General features: G+C 39.0%; 1 protein-coding gene across 5 annotated transcripts in view; it reads right to left on the bottom strand.

The window, feature by feature from the left end:
* si:ch73-63e15.2 (protein strawberry notch homolog 2) overlaps window positions 1-16,795 on the bottom strand; it is a 68,723-nt gene that overhangs the window by 12,403 nt on the left and 39,525 nt on the right. For 4 of the 5 annotated variants that reach the window (XM_053634864.1, XM_053634865.1, XM_053634867.1 and 1 more), the window contains 17 exons: window positions 7,296-7,418; window positions 6,969-7,052; window positions 6,473-6,572; window positions 6,204-6,364; window positions 5,650-5,783; window positions 5,300-5,390; window positions 5,022-5,165; window positions 4,780-4,897; window positions 4,587-4,692; window positions 4,350-4,503; window positions 3,371-3,547; window positions 3,154-3,251; window positions 2,729-2,811; window positions 2,069-2,254; window positions 1,683-1,804; window positions 975-1,106; window positions 701-836 (listed from right to left, as the gene is read on the bottom strand). In XM_053634864.1, coding sequence (XP_053490839.1) covers window positions 701-836; window positions 975-1,106; window positions 1,683-1,804; window positions 2,069-2,254; window positions 2,729-2,811; window positions 3,154-3,251; window positions 3,371-3,547; window positions 4,350-4,503; window positions 4,587-4,692; window positions 4,780-4,897; window positions 5,022-5,165; window positions 5,300-5,390; window positions 5,650-5,783; window positions 6,204-6,364; window positions 6,473-6,572; window positions 6,969-7,052; window positions 7,296-7,418 — 2,149 coding nt within the window. Of the gene's footprint in view, window positions 1-700; window positions 837-974; window positions 1,107-1,682; window positions 1,805-2,068; window positions 2,255-2,728; window positions 2,812-3,153; window positions 3,252-3,370; window positions 3,548-4,349; window positions 4,504-4,586; window positions 4,693-4,779; window positions 4,898-5,021; window positions 5,166-5,299; window positions 5,391-5,649; window positions 5,784-6,203; window positions 6,365-6,472; window positions 6,573-6,968; window positions 7,053-7,295; window positions 7,419-14,614; window positions 16,164-16,795 lie in introns of those variants that run through there. The other variant, XM_053634868.1, reaches the window with a different exon arrangement.

The raw sequence follows: 16,795 nt of genomic DNA, 5'->3' as shown, positions 1-16,795 counted from the left end.
CAAGTTGTTATACCAAAGAATGGTTAAAGGAGAATAAGGTTAATGTTTTGGAATGGCAAATTCAAAGTCCTGACCTTAAGCCAATAGAAATGTTGTGGAAGGACCTGAAGCAAGCAGTTCATGTGAGGAAACCCACCAACATCCCAGAGTTGAAGCTGTTCTGTACTGAGGAACAGGCTAAAATTCCTCCAATCTGATGTGCAGGACTGATCAACAGTTACCGGAAACTTTTAGTTGCAGTTATTGCTCCACAAGGGGGTCAAATCAGAGGTTCACATATTTTTGCCACTCACGTATATGTAATATTGGCTCATTTTTCTCAATAAATAAATGACCAAGTATAATATTTTTGTCTCAATTGTTTAATTGTGATCTCTTTATCTACTTTTAGGACTTGTGTAAAATCTGATGATGTTTTAATTAAGTCATATTTATGCAGAAATGTAGAAATTTCAAAATCTCACAAACTTTCAAGCACCACTTACAATTTAGTCAACAAATATGGCAAGTTGAAAAATCTGTACCATGACAAAACAATAAGTCATATAAAATTTGTCTGTTCATATAATTTACACAGAACTAATCATGAACAGTGCTGCTTGCACTAGCTTCTTTAGTGTTAAAAATGACCTGGTAATTAGCACAAGTGATAAGAGTCTGAAAACAAGACACAGTAAGTGGAAATCGAGTCTTTACTCACCAAACTGCTGGATGGCCCGGTCAGCACTCCAGGGCAACTCCAGGGTCATGTGCACTCGCCTGCACTGGTTCTTTACCCGCCTGTCTGCCTGCAAAGAGATTCCTGAACTGGCCGCCTCAGAGATTATAGCCACCAGCTGAGAAAGAGAGAGAGAGAGAGAGAGAGAGATACTTGGAATCTGATCCACCCTACTCAATTTTTCCATGATGTAGTCAGATAGGGTTGTGCTTTTGAAATGAATTATAGAGGCAACTTTATAAACCACAATTCTAACCTTCTCTCCATTCATGAAGCGATCCTTTTCTTTGATGTTGATGTGCTCAATGGTGTGGCCATGCTCAGCTCGAGACTCATAGTGCACACTCCCATCTAGCCGCCGAACCACTCTGCCCTTCCGTCCTGTCATCTATACACACAGATAGAGAGATGGATAGATAAAGATAGTGAGAGTGAGTGAGTGAGTGAGTGAGAGAGAAGAGAGAGAGAGACAGAGAGAGAGAGAGAGAGACAGAGAGAGAGAGAGAGAGAGAGAGCTTTCAATTTTATAAAAGTTACAATTTTCAGGTAATAATGTTCAAGGCTGCACAACTAATCATATCTTATTTAACTCAGGATTTTTTAGCTTTCTTAATAAATTACACATACTGGTGAGCTTAGCTGATGTTTATTAACTGGTTTACTTTTTTATTTCAGTTTCTAATGACCAAACAAAACAAAAGGTCCCCAGTCATATGTTTTAACAGTCTGTAGGGTTTCATAGTGTGGTGCACTCTTTGAGTTAAACATGAAGTTCATTATAAAGTGAAATAAAACATGCTTGTAAATTGGCTAAAGAATTGTTATAAATAATCAGGATCTTGATATTGAGCAAAATAACAGTGATCAGTGATATTATCAAGCAGCTGTAATATATTATGTGATAATCTACTAATAATCTATTCTAATATGTGATAATCCACATACTTTTTTCCATTTGCCTTACCTCTGAAACCTTCTCCGGACCTCCAAATTTATCTATGAGCTCATCCAATGTGTTCAGAGGTAGTTCTTTCCCAAGTTCAGCGATTTTAATAAGGAGACTTTGCTTCATCTCCTCCAAACGAGCTGGTGATGAAGAAAGGAACATTAGAACTTAAACAGTTATTTAATTACTCAGAATGGAAAGGACAATCATAAATAGTGCTTCAGTGAACTGATGAATTTAGTTATTAAGGTTTACATCAATTTAAACTTTTCTGTTCTTGTTGATCAGGTCTTCAAATATACACTTACGTTGTGCTGACTGAAAAAAATCCCTAAATGACTGACGCTAAAAGTAGCAGTATTTATGCATCTCTGGACATAAAACAGAATGATGAGACACTGTACCAGCATGACAGTTGGTTTGTGTAATGAAAATGACATCATCGCCATTGTCCTGTAGTGAATCTGGTGATGAATTTGAGTCGCTGTCCACTCCATCAGACTCTGTGCTGCTATCATCGCTGATGTTAATGACGCTTTTGGCATCTGCACCCTGCCTGGGGCACTTCGACTGCCGTCCTTTGGGCTTACCTACACCATGCACAGCACAACATTTATACATATCGAGATAGGACAATGAAGACAAATGAAGACCATATACATTTACAGCAATTTGGCAGACGCCCTTATCCAGACCGACTTACAAATATACAACTGAGCAGTTGAGGATTAAGGGGCTTGCTCAAGGACCCAGCAGTGGTGGTGCTGGGATTTGAACTCATGCCCATCCAATCAGTATCCCAACATCTACTGAGCTACCACTGCCCATTACTATCATAGCACTGATTTATACTCATGCCCCATCCTATATTCAGGACTATATTCAGTTCAATTTTGATTCTACATAATTTTATGTAACTAGGAAAACATGATGGAGGATGAGCTAAGACCGGAGAAACTTAGCTGTCTTTTGATATGCATTCAAATTTGACATTTTCTTAAAGTGAGCAATACAAAGGACTTCTGGTGTTCCACACAGTGCCACGGGTGTGAGAAAAGACCTACGTTTCCTCTTGCTGGCTGCTCCTTTCTCTCTTCGCTGTTTCTCTGAAGGGAAGTGCTTTTGGACCAAGGACTGGAACACACCCCTAAGAACACAGAAACAAAACCCGTTACTAAGAATTCACACTAAGCATTCACATTGATACTACCATACTATGCTTTATATTACTGCTACAGAGAACAGTAAGCAGCATGACAGGAAGAAAAATCCCTTATATGGATATTCAGATGTCAAGAAAAGCTAAATGTAAGCGCCTTTATCTGGCAATCTGACAAGGTTGTAGTTTCAGAATGGCAAGTGGAACGTTAATCAAGTGATTTAAAAGACATCAGTGATAAAATCTCTCATAAAATATCTAGATGGTTCATTCACAGACAGGAACTGTGTGCCATAAACCTACACATGTATTGAGAAATGCTATACTTACTCCGCAGCAGAAACAAATTTGTCGAGGTGTCCTTCGTTTTCATCAAGAACTTCTCGGGTTCGCGCTTCGCCCGTGGACTGCAGCCCAATCACAACGCACTGCAGGACAAAAAGAAAATTATTAAAATGACACTTTGATAGTGTCATTCATCTGCGTTGAAGCAGAACACAGTAAGTCTAAATACTAATGATCGCTTCATTGGTGTGATGGAGCTCACCTTGCCAGCTTCCAATTCCTTCTTGGCCAGCTCGACCAGACAGCGAACCTTGGAGGCAATGCAGAGGTATTTGAAAAAGCGCTGGTGGGAAGACCAGAATTGACCCCACAGAGACTTCCTGGACACCATACCGAGGAAATCAGCTGCCTGGGTGAACACGGCCAAGGCTTCTGCCCACTGAGGACCACAGATAGAAAGGGTCAGTTTCATTTTCACTGCTTCCTCATATACTGACAAACTCACATAGTAGCACAAATAGACAATAGATAATATTGTTGTATTAAAAATATTATAATATTATACCACAGTGTGGGCTAATTGTCAAGTCAAATTGGTCAGAAGGTACTGTATGTGTTAATTTTATATAACAGCACAGCTCAGAGAGTAGTTCTGGTTGTAACATCAACGGTAGGTTCATATTAATGTGCTTGTTCTAATTCATTATTGTTTCTATAGTAACAGCTCATACACAGGGACGCTGCACATAAGTCAGATTTAAAAAATGTAAAAACATATCATGGTTGATGTGGTGAAGAAGAATTGTGACTGTTGGCAAATCCCTATGATAAGAGGAGAATAACACACACCACCCTGGTGTGCATAATGTTCGTACAACAGTACGAGCCATTGTGTGTTATACTGTACTTTTATTACATGAGATTATCAGGATTCCCACTCTCTAGAACTCTAAACCATGTGATTATACATAAATGTCCAAATCTACATTTTCAGAACCTCACAAAAAAAAAAAAACAGGACTGTTATTTATTTATTTATTAATTTTTAATTTCTTGTTTAATGTTCTGAATATGGCCATGTGGTAATCTCATTTCAATAGCATAGAGAAAGTCTTTGAACTGTAGTGCAAAATTTAGATCAATATAGTTGTAGTGAGCGATATTCACTAAACTGGAAAATTCAGTTTACTCTAAAAATATTATTAAAAAAAATAGAAGTTTAGCTGTTGTGCAGTGCTTACCAGTTTGGCGGCTTTGTTGTAGACGAGTGTGAAGTCATCGTCCAAGCTGATTTCTTCGATGCGGAAGGACACTCCCGAGAAGCTCAGTTGCCGTGCAATGTACATCCCACTAACCTTCATGTCCATGGCAACAATCTCCATGGCACCCACACCTCTACCAAAACAGTGCAAACAGCCAATGAGAAAACTTCTTCCCACACTGAGTAACTATTTACTAGCGATGTATATTCTACAAACCTCTTTTCTATAGCATGTAGGAAGTCATCAAATGTCTTAAATTGTGTTCCTTCTCCCCAGATGCCCAGACGACTCATGTAGATCATGTTCTTTGGCTCGGAGGCACCTGCGGAATGGAAGAAACATCAACCTTTGAATCATAAAGACTCCAAACATTTCCATGTAGTTGTAAAGACATATTTGGAATACTCACCTGTGGCACTGGCGTACACCACCCTGGCCAGAGGAAGCTTGTTCTGTAGCTGTATCACAGCTTTGCCCATTTTGGTGGATGTGGCATTTTTGGCTTTATGGCATTCATCAAACACGATCTGTAAGCATGGTGCAGTTAAGGGAATTTATAGCAATCATCCAGAGATGTGTAATACTCATCCAGTTTTCAAATCTTCACACTCGTCGATCAGGTATAGTGAGAACTCAAACAGTAAAGGATACGACACCATCAAAATCAGGTCCACACCAATCCAGGATCTGCTTGAGTCTAGTGCGATGTTGGCCTCCTGCCTGGCTCTCTCCAATCAGAGCCGAGTAGGTAGCAAACAGAACACCTTCTGAGGTAGCTGTGTCTCCATACTTTATCTGACAGGACATAATGATACACAAATCAGTGAAGTCTTAATTGGAAATATACTCATACAGAGTTATAGTGTGGAAAGTCAGAATAGGAAAGAGAGAGTAAATGTCCACTTTGTTTAATGTGTATGGACCTTCACCTTATTCAAGGCATGTACTAGAATATTAGGAGCACCAATGTCCTGAAGATCTCGTTCAGCATCATATTTGAGGTCATTGGATACGCTGAACCTGAAAGAGGCAGAGGATAAATTAGAGATGGAAACTGTGCTTAATTTAGGTGAAAAAAGCTAGCTAAGAAGAACTATTGAAGTTTAACAGGGCAGTAATTATAAATCACAGTCTGGATGGAAGTACCCCACATTACACAGTTTAGAATAATTCCTGCTTTTACATGCATCTTTTATTTGATTCAGATCAATCAAATAAAATAAGGAAAACACCAAGCTTGACAGTAAAGCTGCCATAAAGCTGTGGATCAAATGCTTACCAAAGTGCTTTCCTCCTTCCCTTTAGATAGTTCTCAAGGATGATCCCGGCCACCGTGCGGCCCTTTCCCACTCCAGCCCCATCTCCTATCAGAAAACCTGCCCTCTGCTTGTTCTGTAGGATCACCTCATGTTGCTAATGTGCAAAGAAAGAGGTCATTCATGAGGAAATTTTTCTGGTGTTAAAGTGACAGTGCTTAGCCTGAATGCAAAAGTGCCCTGAATGTGTCAATTGAAACTGTTAAAATAATCAGTTGAATAACATACTGTATACCATGTTTTATAACATCAAAAAATGACTAAAATGACCTCTACAGCTCTATAGTCATAAAGCATGCAAAACCCTTTATGTCATCCAACCATCTTTTTCTAACCAACATCTGAAATCTGACATTGTTGATGTATCAGAACTGCTGCTATACCATGATATTTTACCACTGGTAACGTTAGGCATAGCCAGCTGAAAGTGTATATTTATGTGTGTGTATGATTACATGGTGTATATTTAATAGGAAATATGCTTGACAAGTGTGGACACAAGTGTCACTGCACGCACTTGGCAGGCATAGATGATGGCCTCGAGCTGCAGGGCCGAGAGCACATTGCTGTCTATGATGGCCTCAGGAATGGAGAGAGTGTAGCTGATGTCAGGTGGAGGGACGCTGGAAAGAGTGTTGGTCTCCACTACACGGTCAGGATGCGAGTTTCCTATAGTGGCTGGTGGAAGGGCAGGCAAGGAGAGAAAGAAAAAAAGATGTCAGTTAAGCGAGGGGAATGACAGACAGACAGACATGATGGTATAGAAAATCAGAGGGCTGAGCCTACATTTTGAAGGTTTGTAGTCAGCGTAGGTGTCTACATGGCCTAGCTCTTCTGTCTCCTCTTCTTCTATGTCCTCCTCCTCCTCTGGCTGTGACTGCGAACTCTATAACGCAGATGCACATGAACAAGTTACAATTACTCACAGAGACAAAGAATACAGGAACACCCACTAATCAAACAACCAAGCTAAAACGAAAGTGAAAACAAAATCTATCAAAGCAAAACTTTAATACTGCCAGTCATACGAATAGTTCAGGGTATTAATTTAGCGAACTCAATTTAATTTCTAAATGAAGTGAACTGTACTATAAATGTAATTAATTACTATGAAGTTACTATAAATGTGTTATAAACACTGCTAGTTTCGATGCGCTACAATGGTTAGGCCAATTCAAATCAAACCAAAATATGCACCCCAAGCATAGCTCAATTCTACTAATTTCTACTACAGACAAGGAGGATTTCATTGAGTCATTAACATCATGCTGTGAGAAGCTACCTGAATGCTCCCCAGATGTGGTGTGCTGATTATAGCAGTGATATCTTCTAAACTGTTTAAACCCTGAAATCGTCTGGAATTCAGCTGAAAAGAAAGGGGAAAAAAACAAAAACACAAGACTGAAAGTAAATCAAGGGCAAAACAAAACGTGCGAAAATGTGCCATGTCGGCTGGGTTCACAGCACCTCTCAAACACCAGCTACACAGTGCATATACAGAGGGTTTAAGTGTAGGAGTGCAACAAACGATATCAGAATTCAGAGGAAGCCCGCGGTTGCTTTGTTAGATGTCTTTATGTGGGTGGGGGAGCAATTAAATGAGTCTTACCTCCTGATTCTGTGCTGGTGTACTTATGTCCCATATGGTAGGTACAGTTGACAAGCTGTCATCTACATACTCAGACAGGGAGTCGTTAGACAGATTGGACAGATCATCTATACATACAAGGTCCTACGGAGGGAGAGAGGGAGGGAAAGAGAGAGCGAGAGAGAGAGAGAGAGAGAGAGAGAGAGAGAGAGAGAGAGAGAATGGTCACAGGTTAAAAAGATTTTATGCAAAATCCTTCAACATATCAAGACTGGGATTTCATAATGCCTAAAATTTTATTTCTATATTGTAGCTTAAAGATATTCTATTCAGTCATCCCAGGTCATTGAAAGCTTTGCAAATAATCATTCAAGCAGACAGCATATTGACTATAATTTTGAATACTGTGTCCATGTTGTGGATTTTCTCCGGGTTCTTCCAAAAACATGTTGGCTGATGGGTTGGCTACTCTAAAGTGCCCCTAGATGTGAACAATGTGTGAATGTGTGTGTATACAATGTCCTGCATTCCATCCTGAGCACCAGGGTCCCATCCCACCTCATGCCCAGTGTTCCTGGGACAGGTTGATCCACTGTGATCCTGAACACGAGAGACAAGTTACTGAATGATGATATCATATTGAGTGACTAAATCACCCAAAACAGTTTAAAATCCCAAGGAAATGTTCTTCTCTTTTCTATCACACAAGAACTGGTTCTTGGACAGAAAAATCTATTCAGTCCCTGGAGATGGCATCATTTTGTTACCATGAGAACAACTCAAGCAACCCAACTATAGAAACTCAATTGAATTACATCAGGGCTATTGAAACGTAATTATTGTGTACTGATGCTGAAGGATTTGACTTTAGGTGGTGAGATATGTTTTGCAGCCTCAGAAAATCCATTGAATGTCACTGTGACATTCTAACAAAAAAAAGGCAAAAAAAACCAAAATGGTTTTGGATTTGGACTAAATTGGGGTTTTCTACCATAGCTGGGCACCTGAACATTTAAGAAACCACATATATATTTTACCAAAACAAAAGTGAGATGTTTTTAATTAACTTTCTAATTTAGCTTTTCTACAAAGATTACAGTGGATAACCTTGCTAGCTAAGGGTAATTTCCATTCACACAGGCTTTGATCAAGTTGTTCAAAGTGCCAGAGCGAAACAGACATAAGCCTAATCAATTCAAATATGTGTCCCAGTGAAATCTTTACATGCAATTTTCTCCTTTCTAACTTTTGGGGTCAACAAACTTTAAAATGCTAGAACATATATCAGTTCAGGAAACTATATATAGTAGAAAATGTTCAACCATGCTCTCAGTATACAACTAGTAAAATCCTCCAAGCCCCAAATCAGATTATGTTTTAGTTTGGCACTAGGAGTTTATTCACTATCAGTGATGAGGAGACAATGATCAGCACAGTCTCTAATTAAAAGCTGCTTTCTAAGTGCATACAGTAAAGCCTGCTGTAATCTCGTAGCTGCATTTAGCTCAGAGCTCCATTCATACTGGTGTCTTCTACACATCTCCATTTAATTATTCACTTCAGAAACACACTGTGTTTTCGCTGTTTGAGTCAAAAAAAGAAAAGGAAAAAAAAAAAACAAAACAAAACAAATAGAACCATTATAATAACACACTAACTGATTTATAGAGTACAGAGTAAAGCATTTCATCCAAAACTAATAGAATCAAATAGAATTTAAAAAAAAATGATGCTGGTAAAACATAATTAATTTAGGTGCACAAAAACACTTGGGTAATCAGAGACTAATCACAAATCTGGCTTCCTCAATTAACCCTTTCATACATAAATGAAATGTATGAAAAATGTATGCAGTTTAGGACTGTTGCATGATGCAGCTGATTTCAGAGATTTAGAAAAATTTTTACATTAAAAGCTATATTTGTTCCTGATTTACGATTCCGTGTAGAAATCAGGATAATTATTTATGTTACAGTAATGGTCTCAAGTGATTTGGAGATGCTTTACATCTTATATTTCCCTTAAAAACAGATTTTAATTGACTGTCCATAAGTGTGGACACTTGCATAAAGGGTTGTGTTTAGATACAACATTTAAAAGATATACTCACTCACTATGACTAGGAAGTGGTTATATCTTGATTCAAAGATTTACGGTGTCAAAATAACTATAATATAGGTTTATAATGTACAAAGGAAGAGTATAGTAAGCAAAATAAATCATAATTTTTGATTTCTGAGTGTACTCTGTGAACTGTAAACAGACAAGCAGGATCCCTGGATGCTGTTTACTCAGATCACAGCTAGAGAATTCAGTGAAGAGTGCTTCTGTTTCAGAGTAAAATAAAGCTGCCACTGGAACAGAACAGCAGGAAAGTCGCACACTCGGCGCCATAACGGCAGGCAAACTCTGGGAAAGCTTGCCTCGGAGAAGTTCTGAACATTTCCACGGAGAATCTGAGGAGCTCTGACAGCTGCTTCTTTACTAAGCAAAAACATCACATCCTGCCCACCTTACTGAAGCCAGCTCTGACTCAAACTAGAGCAGCCTGTTTGTTCCTGTTGCAACAGAAAACACCATGCACAGCCTCCTTTTTCCATGGACAGGAAAGTTCGGTGAAGCTGTTTAATGAGACGTGAGAATATACAGATGGAGCACATCTTGTATTCACTGCATGTATATATTTATGGCCATAAAAATCCTTTGAATTAACATATTTAAATTTAAATATACTTACTTTAATATTACATTTTTAAAAAAGTGTGTCCTAAAACTCCTTAAAACTTGTAAGTAATTTCCAAAGGACACTCATCGGAGTCTCTCTTTTTCTACTGCTGAAAGTCCAAACTAACGAGATCTCTACATCACCATTATACTGTTTTACACCACAGCGGAGGTGAATTCTCGACTCTGATTGGTTAGAAGCTGTTCATGATTTTTTCAATAACAGAACAAGCAGCTGATTTGATAGTTTTCTAATATATATTAATTACAGATTTGAAAATAATTATCCCTCCTATTCACTGTTAATTTATTATATACTAATTTAAAATAATTATTCCTCTTTTTCACTATTAAATTAGTATTTTTTTAATGATATATTTTATTCTACTGTTTTACTGGTCGTGATATTCTGATACATACTGCAGAAATGTCTTTAAATTCTGATATGATCATTTCTCATCACCCACCCATACTATGGGTAAATAAATAACAAATCAGTATCAAATAAGTTATCAAATAAAAGAACTCTAAGAGTTTCTTTTTTTGAAGAAAGACATTAAGTTACCATTATTTCTGAGTAATTTCAACAACAACATCTGTGTATCCCTTTAGCCTCAATAATTTCACATTTCAGAGGATTCGTGCTGAAAAAAGACTCTGGGGGAAACTTTACACTGTAAAACACTTCCACTTTATAGATCTGCATCCAAACCTGTATGAGTTCGGCCTATGGGGCATCTTCAATAGACACAATGGCCTACTGAATTTATAACTTCAATTTATAACTTGAGACAACATGCTTATTTGGCTTGTGGTCTGATGAACCCTGCGCCCTTTCACAGCCTGTTCCTCTTCCACTTCATATTCTCTTCTGATTCCTGCTTAAACAAGCACTTTGTGTTTCCCAGCAGTGCTCTCAAAAACCCTAAAACCACATTTATGACCATATTTAGACCATGTTTTCACAATCAGGGTAGTTCTCCCTCACTGACCGGTACTGAAACAGGTCCACAAACAACTGACACCACACAAACAACAGTCACCACAACATTTAACATCACCTTATGCTGATAGACTGCATGCTATTAGCTACAAGAACAATTCCACACCAGGGCTTATGATAAGGAAATAAAAAACAGGAGTATTGAGTATATCTGTAGTTCCAGATCATACATTGCTTTGTCTTGTAGCAGCTATGTAGCACAGGCTTTCAGGAAAACTGAGCCACTGCTCCACTTGTTTGTTGCTGAACCAGTGTGCAGGGAATCCCCCAGCATTCCACATCAACCACAGGAAATTCTTCCATACATACATACATACATACATTCATACATATATATATATATATATATATATATATATATATATATATATATATATATATATATATATACATATATATATATATATAAAGACCTTCATTTATTTGTTAACACATATTTCTAGCCAAGAGAACCACAGGACCATGAGAAACAAGAAGTGTTCTTTTTTTAAATTCTCACTTGATGTTGGAGGTAAATGCTTTTTTAGTTTCCGGGAACATTCGTATGCTTTAACACAAAGCTGGTACAGAAATTAATCAGTTTAGAAAGAAGGCTCAGGAATGAATTGAAGGGGAAAATGGTGCGGAAAATACTGTTGTAGCACAACTGACTCAAGGTTTGGCATGTTGTTCATTCTGACATGCTATTCTGCTCAACACAGGTGTAAAGAGTTGTTATTTGAGTTACTGTAGCCTTTCTGTCAGCTCAAAGCAGTCTAGCCATTCTCCTCTGACCTCTCTCATCAATAAGGCCTTTCCCCTGCAGAACTGCTGCTTACTGGATGCTTTCTGTTATTCACACTATTGTGTGTAAACTCTAGACTTGTGTATGAAAATCCCAGGAGATAAGCAGCTTCTGAAATACTCAAATCACACATTTTCCCCCATTCTGATGTTTGATGTGAACATTAACTAAAGCTCTTGAACTGTATCTACATGATTTTATGCAGCGCACTGCACTGTGCATGTAAATCGTGAGCATGTTGTGGATGATTCACAAAGAGTAATTGTGTGATTTACTACACGTGCAAAGTAATGGGAGGAAACAGTATGTGAGGTTTTCTCGGTAGCAGAGAGTCTCCTGGAAGAGTAACGTGAACAATGAATAAATAAATGAATAAAAGTGTACACACGAGTGTACAGTAAGTGACTCAAGTATACTATTGAAAACTTTTTCATCCATCTAAAACGGGGCTCGGTTTAAATGCAGTTGGCATCAGATAAGTGAATCTAATACAAAACTATAATTTTGAGAAACTTTTTACTTTTTACTAGGGAATAATTTTGATAAACTTTCTCATTATTAGTAAATGGTATAATTTTTCTCTTCAGTTAATTTCATGTCTTCCAGTTGCATTAATTTGTGCACTCAAAAGTGACTTTCTGGCTTAGTAAAACATGCTAAATCTATTTATATTGACTCTGCCCTGTATTTTGCATCTTCAGGTAAAAATGACAGACGTTCATTAAGCCAAATGCGCAAACAAACAAGTCCTGCTGTTTTGCTCATTGGAATGACAATCCTCTATTACAAACCCACACTGCTGGTGAATGTCGCATTGCAAAAGCTGTCCACTGAGCTCTGTACAATGGGAGAAATATAGGGAACAACACCTAGGAAAAACACCTTCTGGCTAATGAATTAAAATCCTTTGCCTGTATAAATAAATATAACATGCAAGCATGGCACACCCTCTTCCTAAACTCCATAACCCGCTTCACACTAACTGTAACCCAGCGGTGCTTTGACACTTTCCACTCAAAACAGATGATTTCATCTCTTTCATGTTGTGAATGCGGTCCTTGCTAATTATCCAAGCCTGCTTTGAAGACTGCTAAGGTGGCTCTGTTTGCTTTGGGCTTGAATAAGAGACTACAGTGCAAACACTTGGACAGTCAAGCCCGCCTGTGGCAACATGCACGCAGGCCAGATGTGACTAACAAACGCCGTGTTAGCTGACTACGTTAAGAGGAAGCTGAGCAGTGACGGGGGGCTTCTCTTACCGAAAGTCACTGTCAGTGTCTGTGTGTGATTTTGCACAAAGAGGAAAAGAGAGAAAGCTACACACAAAGGCAAACAAAACTGTTCGCTGCACTGTACTACCCAGCAGGAAGACGATTAAATAAAATCAGTGTGCATGTGTGTGTGTGTCTGTGTGTGTGTGCGTAAATAAGAGAAGTCTTGAGACACAAGTGCTCCTCCACGTCAGCAAACTGACTGACGCTAATCCTCCTGTGAAATTATGCCTCATTATTACAACAATAGATTAGGTTACACCACAACGCATGACACTTACTGAAGCCTCTAAACAAGCGGTGACGGGAAAACAGCAAACAGCTTCCTGATGCGTTTTAAATAATGTTATTCCAACAGGTGTGGTTAAAACTGAGATCTGATGTTGTGAAACAATGTCTTTAAAATGCGAGAATGAGAAAGAAAGAAAGATAGCTAGATAGATAGAGAAAGAAAGAAGAAAGAGTGAAAGAAAGGAAAACAAAAAGAAGAGAAATGAAAACAAATGGAAACAAATACCAAACATTTTTATATCAGTGTGTGTCAAGCAGTGAAACCACAGGTGTCCGTGTTCTAGGTCTCTTCACAGCACCTTACATCACTCTCTTCCAGTAAGGCACGCGCTCTTGCTGTTTAGCCTCAGGCCTAAAATAGATCTGTTTGCCCACCGCTTACTGACAGACCTTGTTTTTTTTTTCCATCCGAAGAATCTGAAGATTTACAGGGCCTGATGACACTTTTAACCCAAAAGTGCACTTTAACAGATAAACAGATGTCATCGTTTTGAACCTCTTACTCAACACGACAGAATGACATTTATTAAATATGCCACATATTCCATTTTTGTGCATCGCATTTGTCCCCAGAGAAGGACAATCACGGACAAGACTGGCCTACGCTATGTCTGGAAGTTTGATGCAAGACAATTTATTGTCTAAATTTGAGTGCATACACGCAACCATACAACAGCTCATGCAAAATGCTCCCATGCAAATAACCTGAAGTTTACATTCAAATGATCAAGTTGTCAAATAGCCAGAGGAGAATCCAAGAAGCGCCTCCTTCCACCTCTTACTGGAAGCCGGCACAGATTGCAGTTTGTCATGTTGATTACCAACATGCAGTGACCCGAGAATCAATAGCGACGAATGTGATTGACAACCATACTTCATCTTATAGAATAACCCTGCGTTTAGTTAGAGAATTAATCTATGGGATTTTTATTCAAACAGGAAGTATATTTATCGAGAAAAGTGAGGCATAAACTCAAGGAGGTGTTGACGAGGAAGTCTTTTGTTTACCACATCAAGGAAATAACAGACAAAAATTCCTGGAGAGAAACCAGATTAAATTGTGCATTGGCAATGACTTCCCGGAATAACACGTGACTTAACGCAATTATCATTCATCACTATGACTAAAATGCAATCATGTGAGCAAAGAACACGGGCAGTTGCATTTCTTGCATACACGCAATTGCAAATAAAACCCCAAAAAACCAACAACAAACAAACCCTGTGCATTTAAAAGAAACGAAGAAAAAGTGAAGCAGACATCTACCTTGGGAAGTGGACGTCCCAGGTCTGCATAAAACTTAGTCCAAAACTGCATGAGCGACATGAGTCCAGCGTCTCTCCGGGAACTCACTGCTGTTCACCTTGCGATAACGACACATCCATCCATGTGCTGGAGAAAAACCCAGCACCGTCAGCACAGCTGTAGCATTCCCAAACAACGAGGACGCCAAGGAAAGAGTGAGTGACACAGACGAGGGCGAACGCAGCAATCTCAAAGCTCCGCACCGACAAATCCTCTCTCTCACTCACACACACAGACACATTCACATGCACACAAGCACACACGCACACACATGCGCACACACACACAACAGGTAGGAGCTAGGCTCACGCTGGAGAGCTCTTTGGCCTACTGAGTGTGCTCCTCTTTTGCTAAAAGAGGAGTGACAGGTATTTGCTCAGAATGTTCAGTCATATTGATTGTGGTTTAGTTCCTCAGTGCTGAAGGTGGCAGGGAGGGGAGGGGAGAGGAGAGGAGAGGGGGAGGAGGGGAGGAGCTTTCAGGAAATGATGCTTTTGTTGGTAAGTGACTAGAGTTCCTGGCAGTCAGGCCCTCTTTACTGTACATGGTGTAACACAACCGCATTTCTAGTGTAAACAGCGCAGCGCGCAGGATCTCCAGAGCACTGTGGCAGCTGTGTGGCCTCTGTTTAATGCTCACAGATCATCATTTAATGATTATTCTCTTTAGACCAGCGGCTCTCTGACGGGCACATTATTGCAGCCTCTGTCTTTTTGTGTTGAGCCACACGAGGAATACCATGGTCTCATTCATCACTTATGAATGGGAAACGATCGAGATAATTAGTTTAACACAGCCCGGGCGGCAAGCAGAGAAATGAGTTAACGGCTGCGCGGAGGACTACAAAGCCAGAAAGCAAATGTTTTCTCAACTAACTATTAGTGCAGGAATGGAAAGATCCTCTCAAAAAGCAACCTACACCTTACCTTTTTTTTTTTTTTAAAGCAGACGTTTAAAAATATAGAAAACAGATTCAGCAACAACTACAGCAGTAATGCAATTACAGCCAGGGACACTGTTTACTAAAGGAACACATTTATCATATAAACACAATAGACTTTAACCTGTTTAATACAGTGCGATGTTTTAAGGCTGCAAAATGTTTCTGCTATTCACCATAGTTATGACATTATGGTGTGATTTCAGGCTACACATTGTGACTTTTTAAAAGATATACTTCATGCACTATTAATACTAATACATACTAATGTCAGTATTTTTGAATCCTATATATGAGATGTATATGAAAGATATTTTTGAAAATGCAAATATGAACCTTTTTTTTTTTTCTTTTAAAGACCCAAAATAATCTGATAAAAAAGAAAAAAAGATGATGCATGATGTCTTGAGATCCTAATCAGTTTGGAGGCCTCCGGCTGTGGCCCGCTGATCAATGCCTACTGGAAGAGGCTGCTCATGGCAATAAGAAGCCCCAGGACTGTTATGATTGTTAGTCTGAGAGACAGAGCGGCGTCGTGAGTGGGGTCATAGTTGGGAATCCACATGAACGAGTAGTCATCCGGTACTAATAGGATATCAGAAAGGATGATTCAACCTCTGTAGCGCTGCGTTACATTCAATTAATTTCCCTTCATGTTGTGGGTGAACGGGAAAAGAGAGTCATGCCATTCATTTTACACACCATATTCTTGACAAGACTTTTTCTATTTTTAAAAATAAAGTCATTATTTTAGGTCTGACTTGGGAAAGAAAGTGTCACATGGTCAGGTTGAGATTAGAGGCATGTCAGATAGCTCTTTATTAAAATTCACTGATCCTGAATCAACTTAGCCCTAACTGACATTTAGCCTTAAAATAAGCTTGAAAAAAAAAGAAGAATTCATGGCTTACTATTTGGGTAGAAAGTGTTCCACAGAAGTTTAGCCTACGCACTGCCTAACTGACAGTAATCTTCATGTCAAATTCTCTTTCTGCATAATCTCACTCTGTATTTGACCAAACTCAAAACTTGCCCACATACTAAAGCTAACATGGAAGAAGTAACATGATGCATGGGCACGCTTTTAAAATTTCTTTGTAAGCTTATTGCACATGTGTGCGTGTGAGTGTGTGCGCGTGTGTGCAAGCGCGTGTGTGCAAGCGCGTGTGTGTATGTGTGCGCGCGCGCGTGTGTGTAGCATG

This window comes from Ictalurus furcatus, chromosome 10 (assembly GCF_023375685.1).
Source record: "Ictalurus furcatus strain D&B chromosome 10, Billie_1.0, whole genome shotgun sequence".
NCBI lineage: Eukaryota > Metazoa > Chordata > Actinopteri > Siluriformes > Ictaluridae > Ictalurus > Ictalurus furcatus.
The sequence above is the reverse complement of the archived record's forward strand: the minus strand, read 5'-3'. Positions and strand labels throughout refer to the sequence as shown.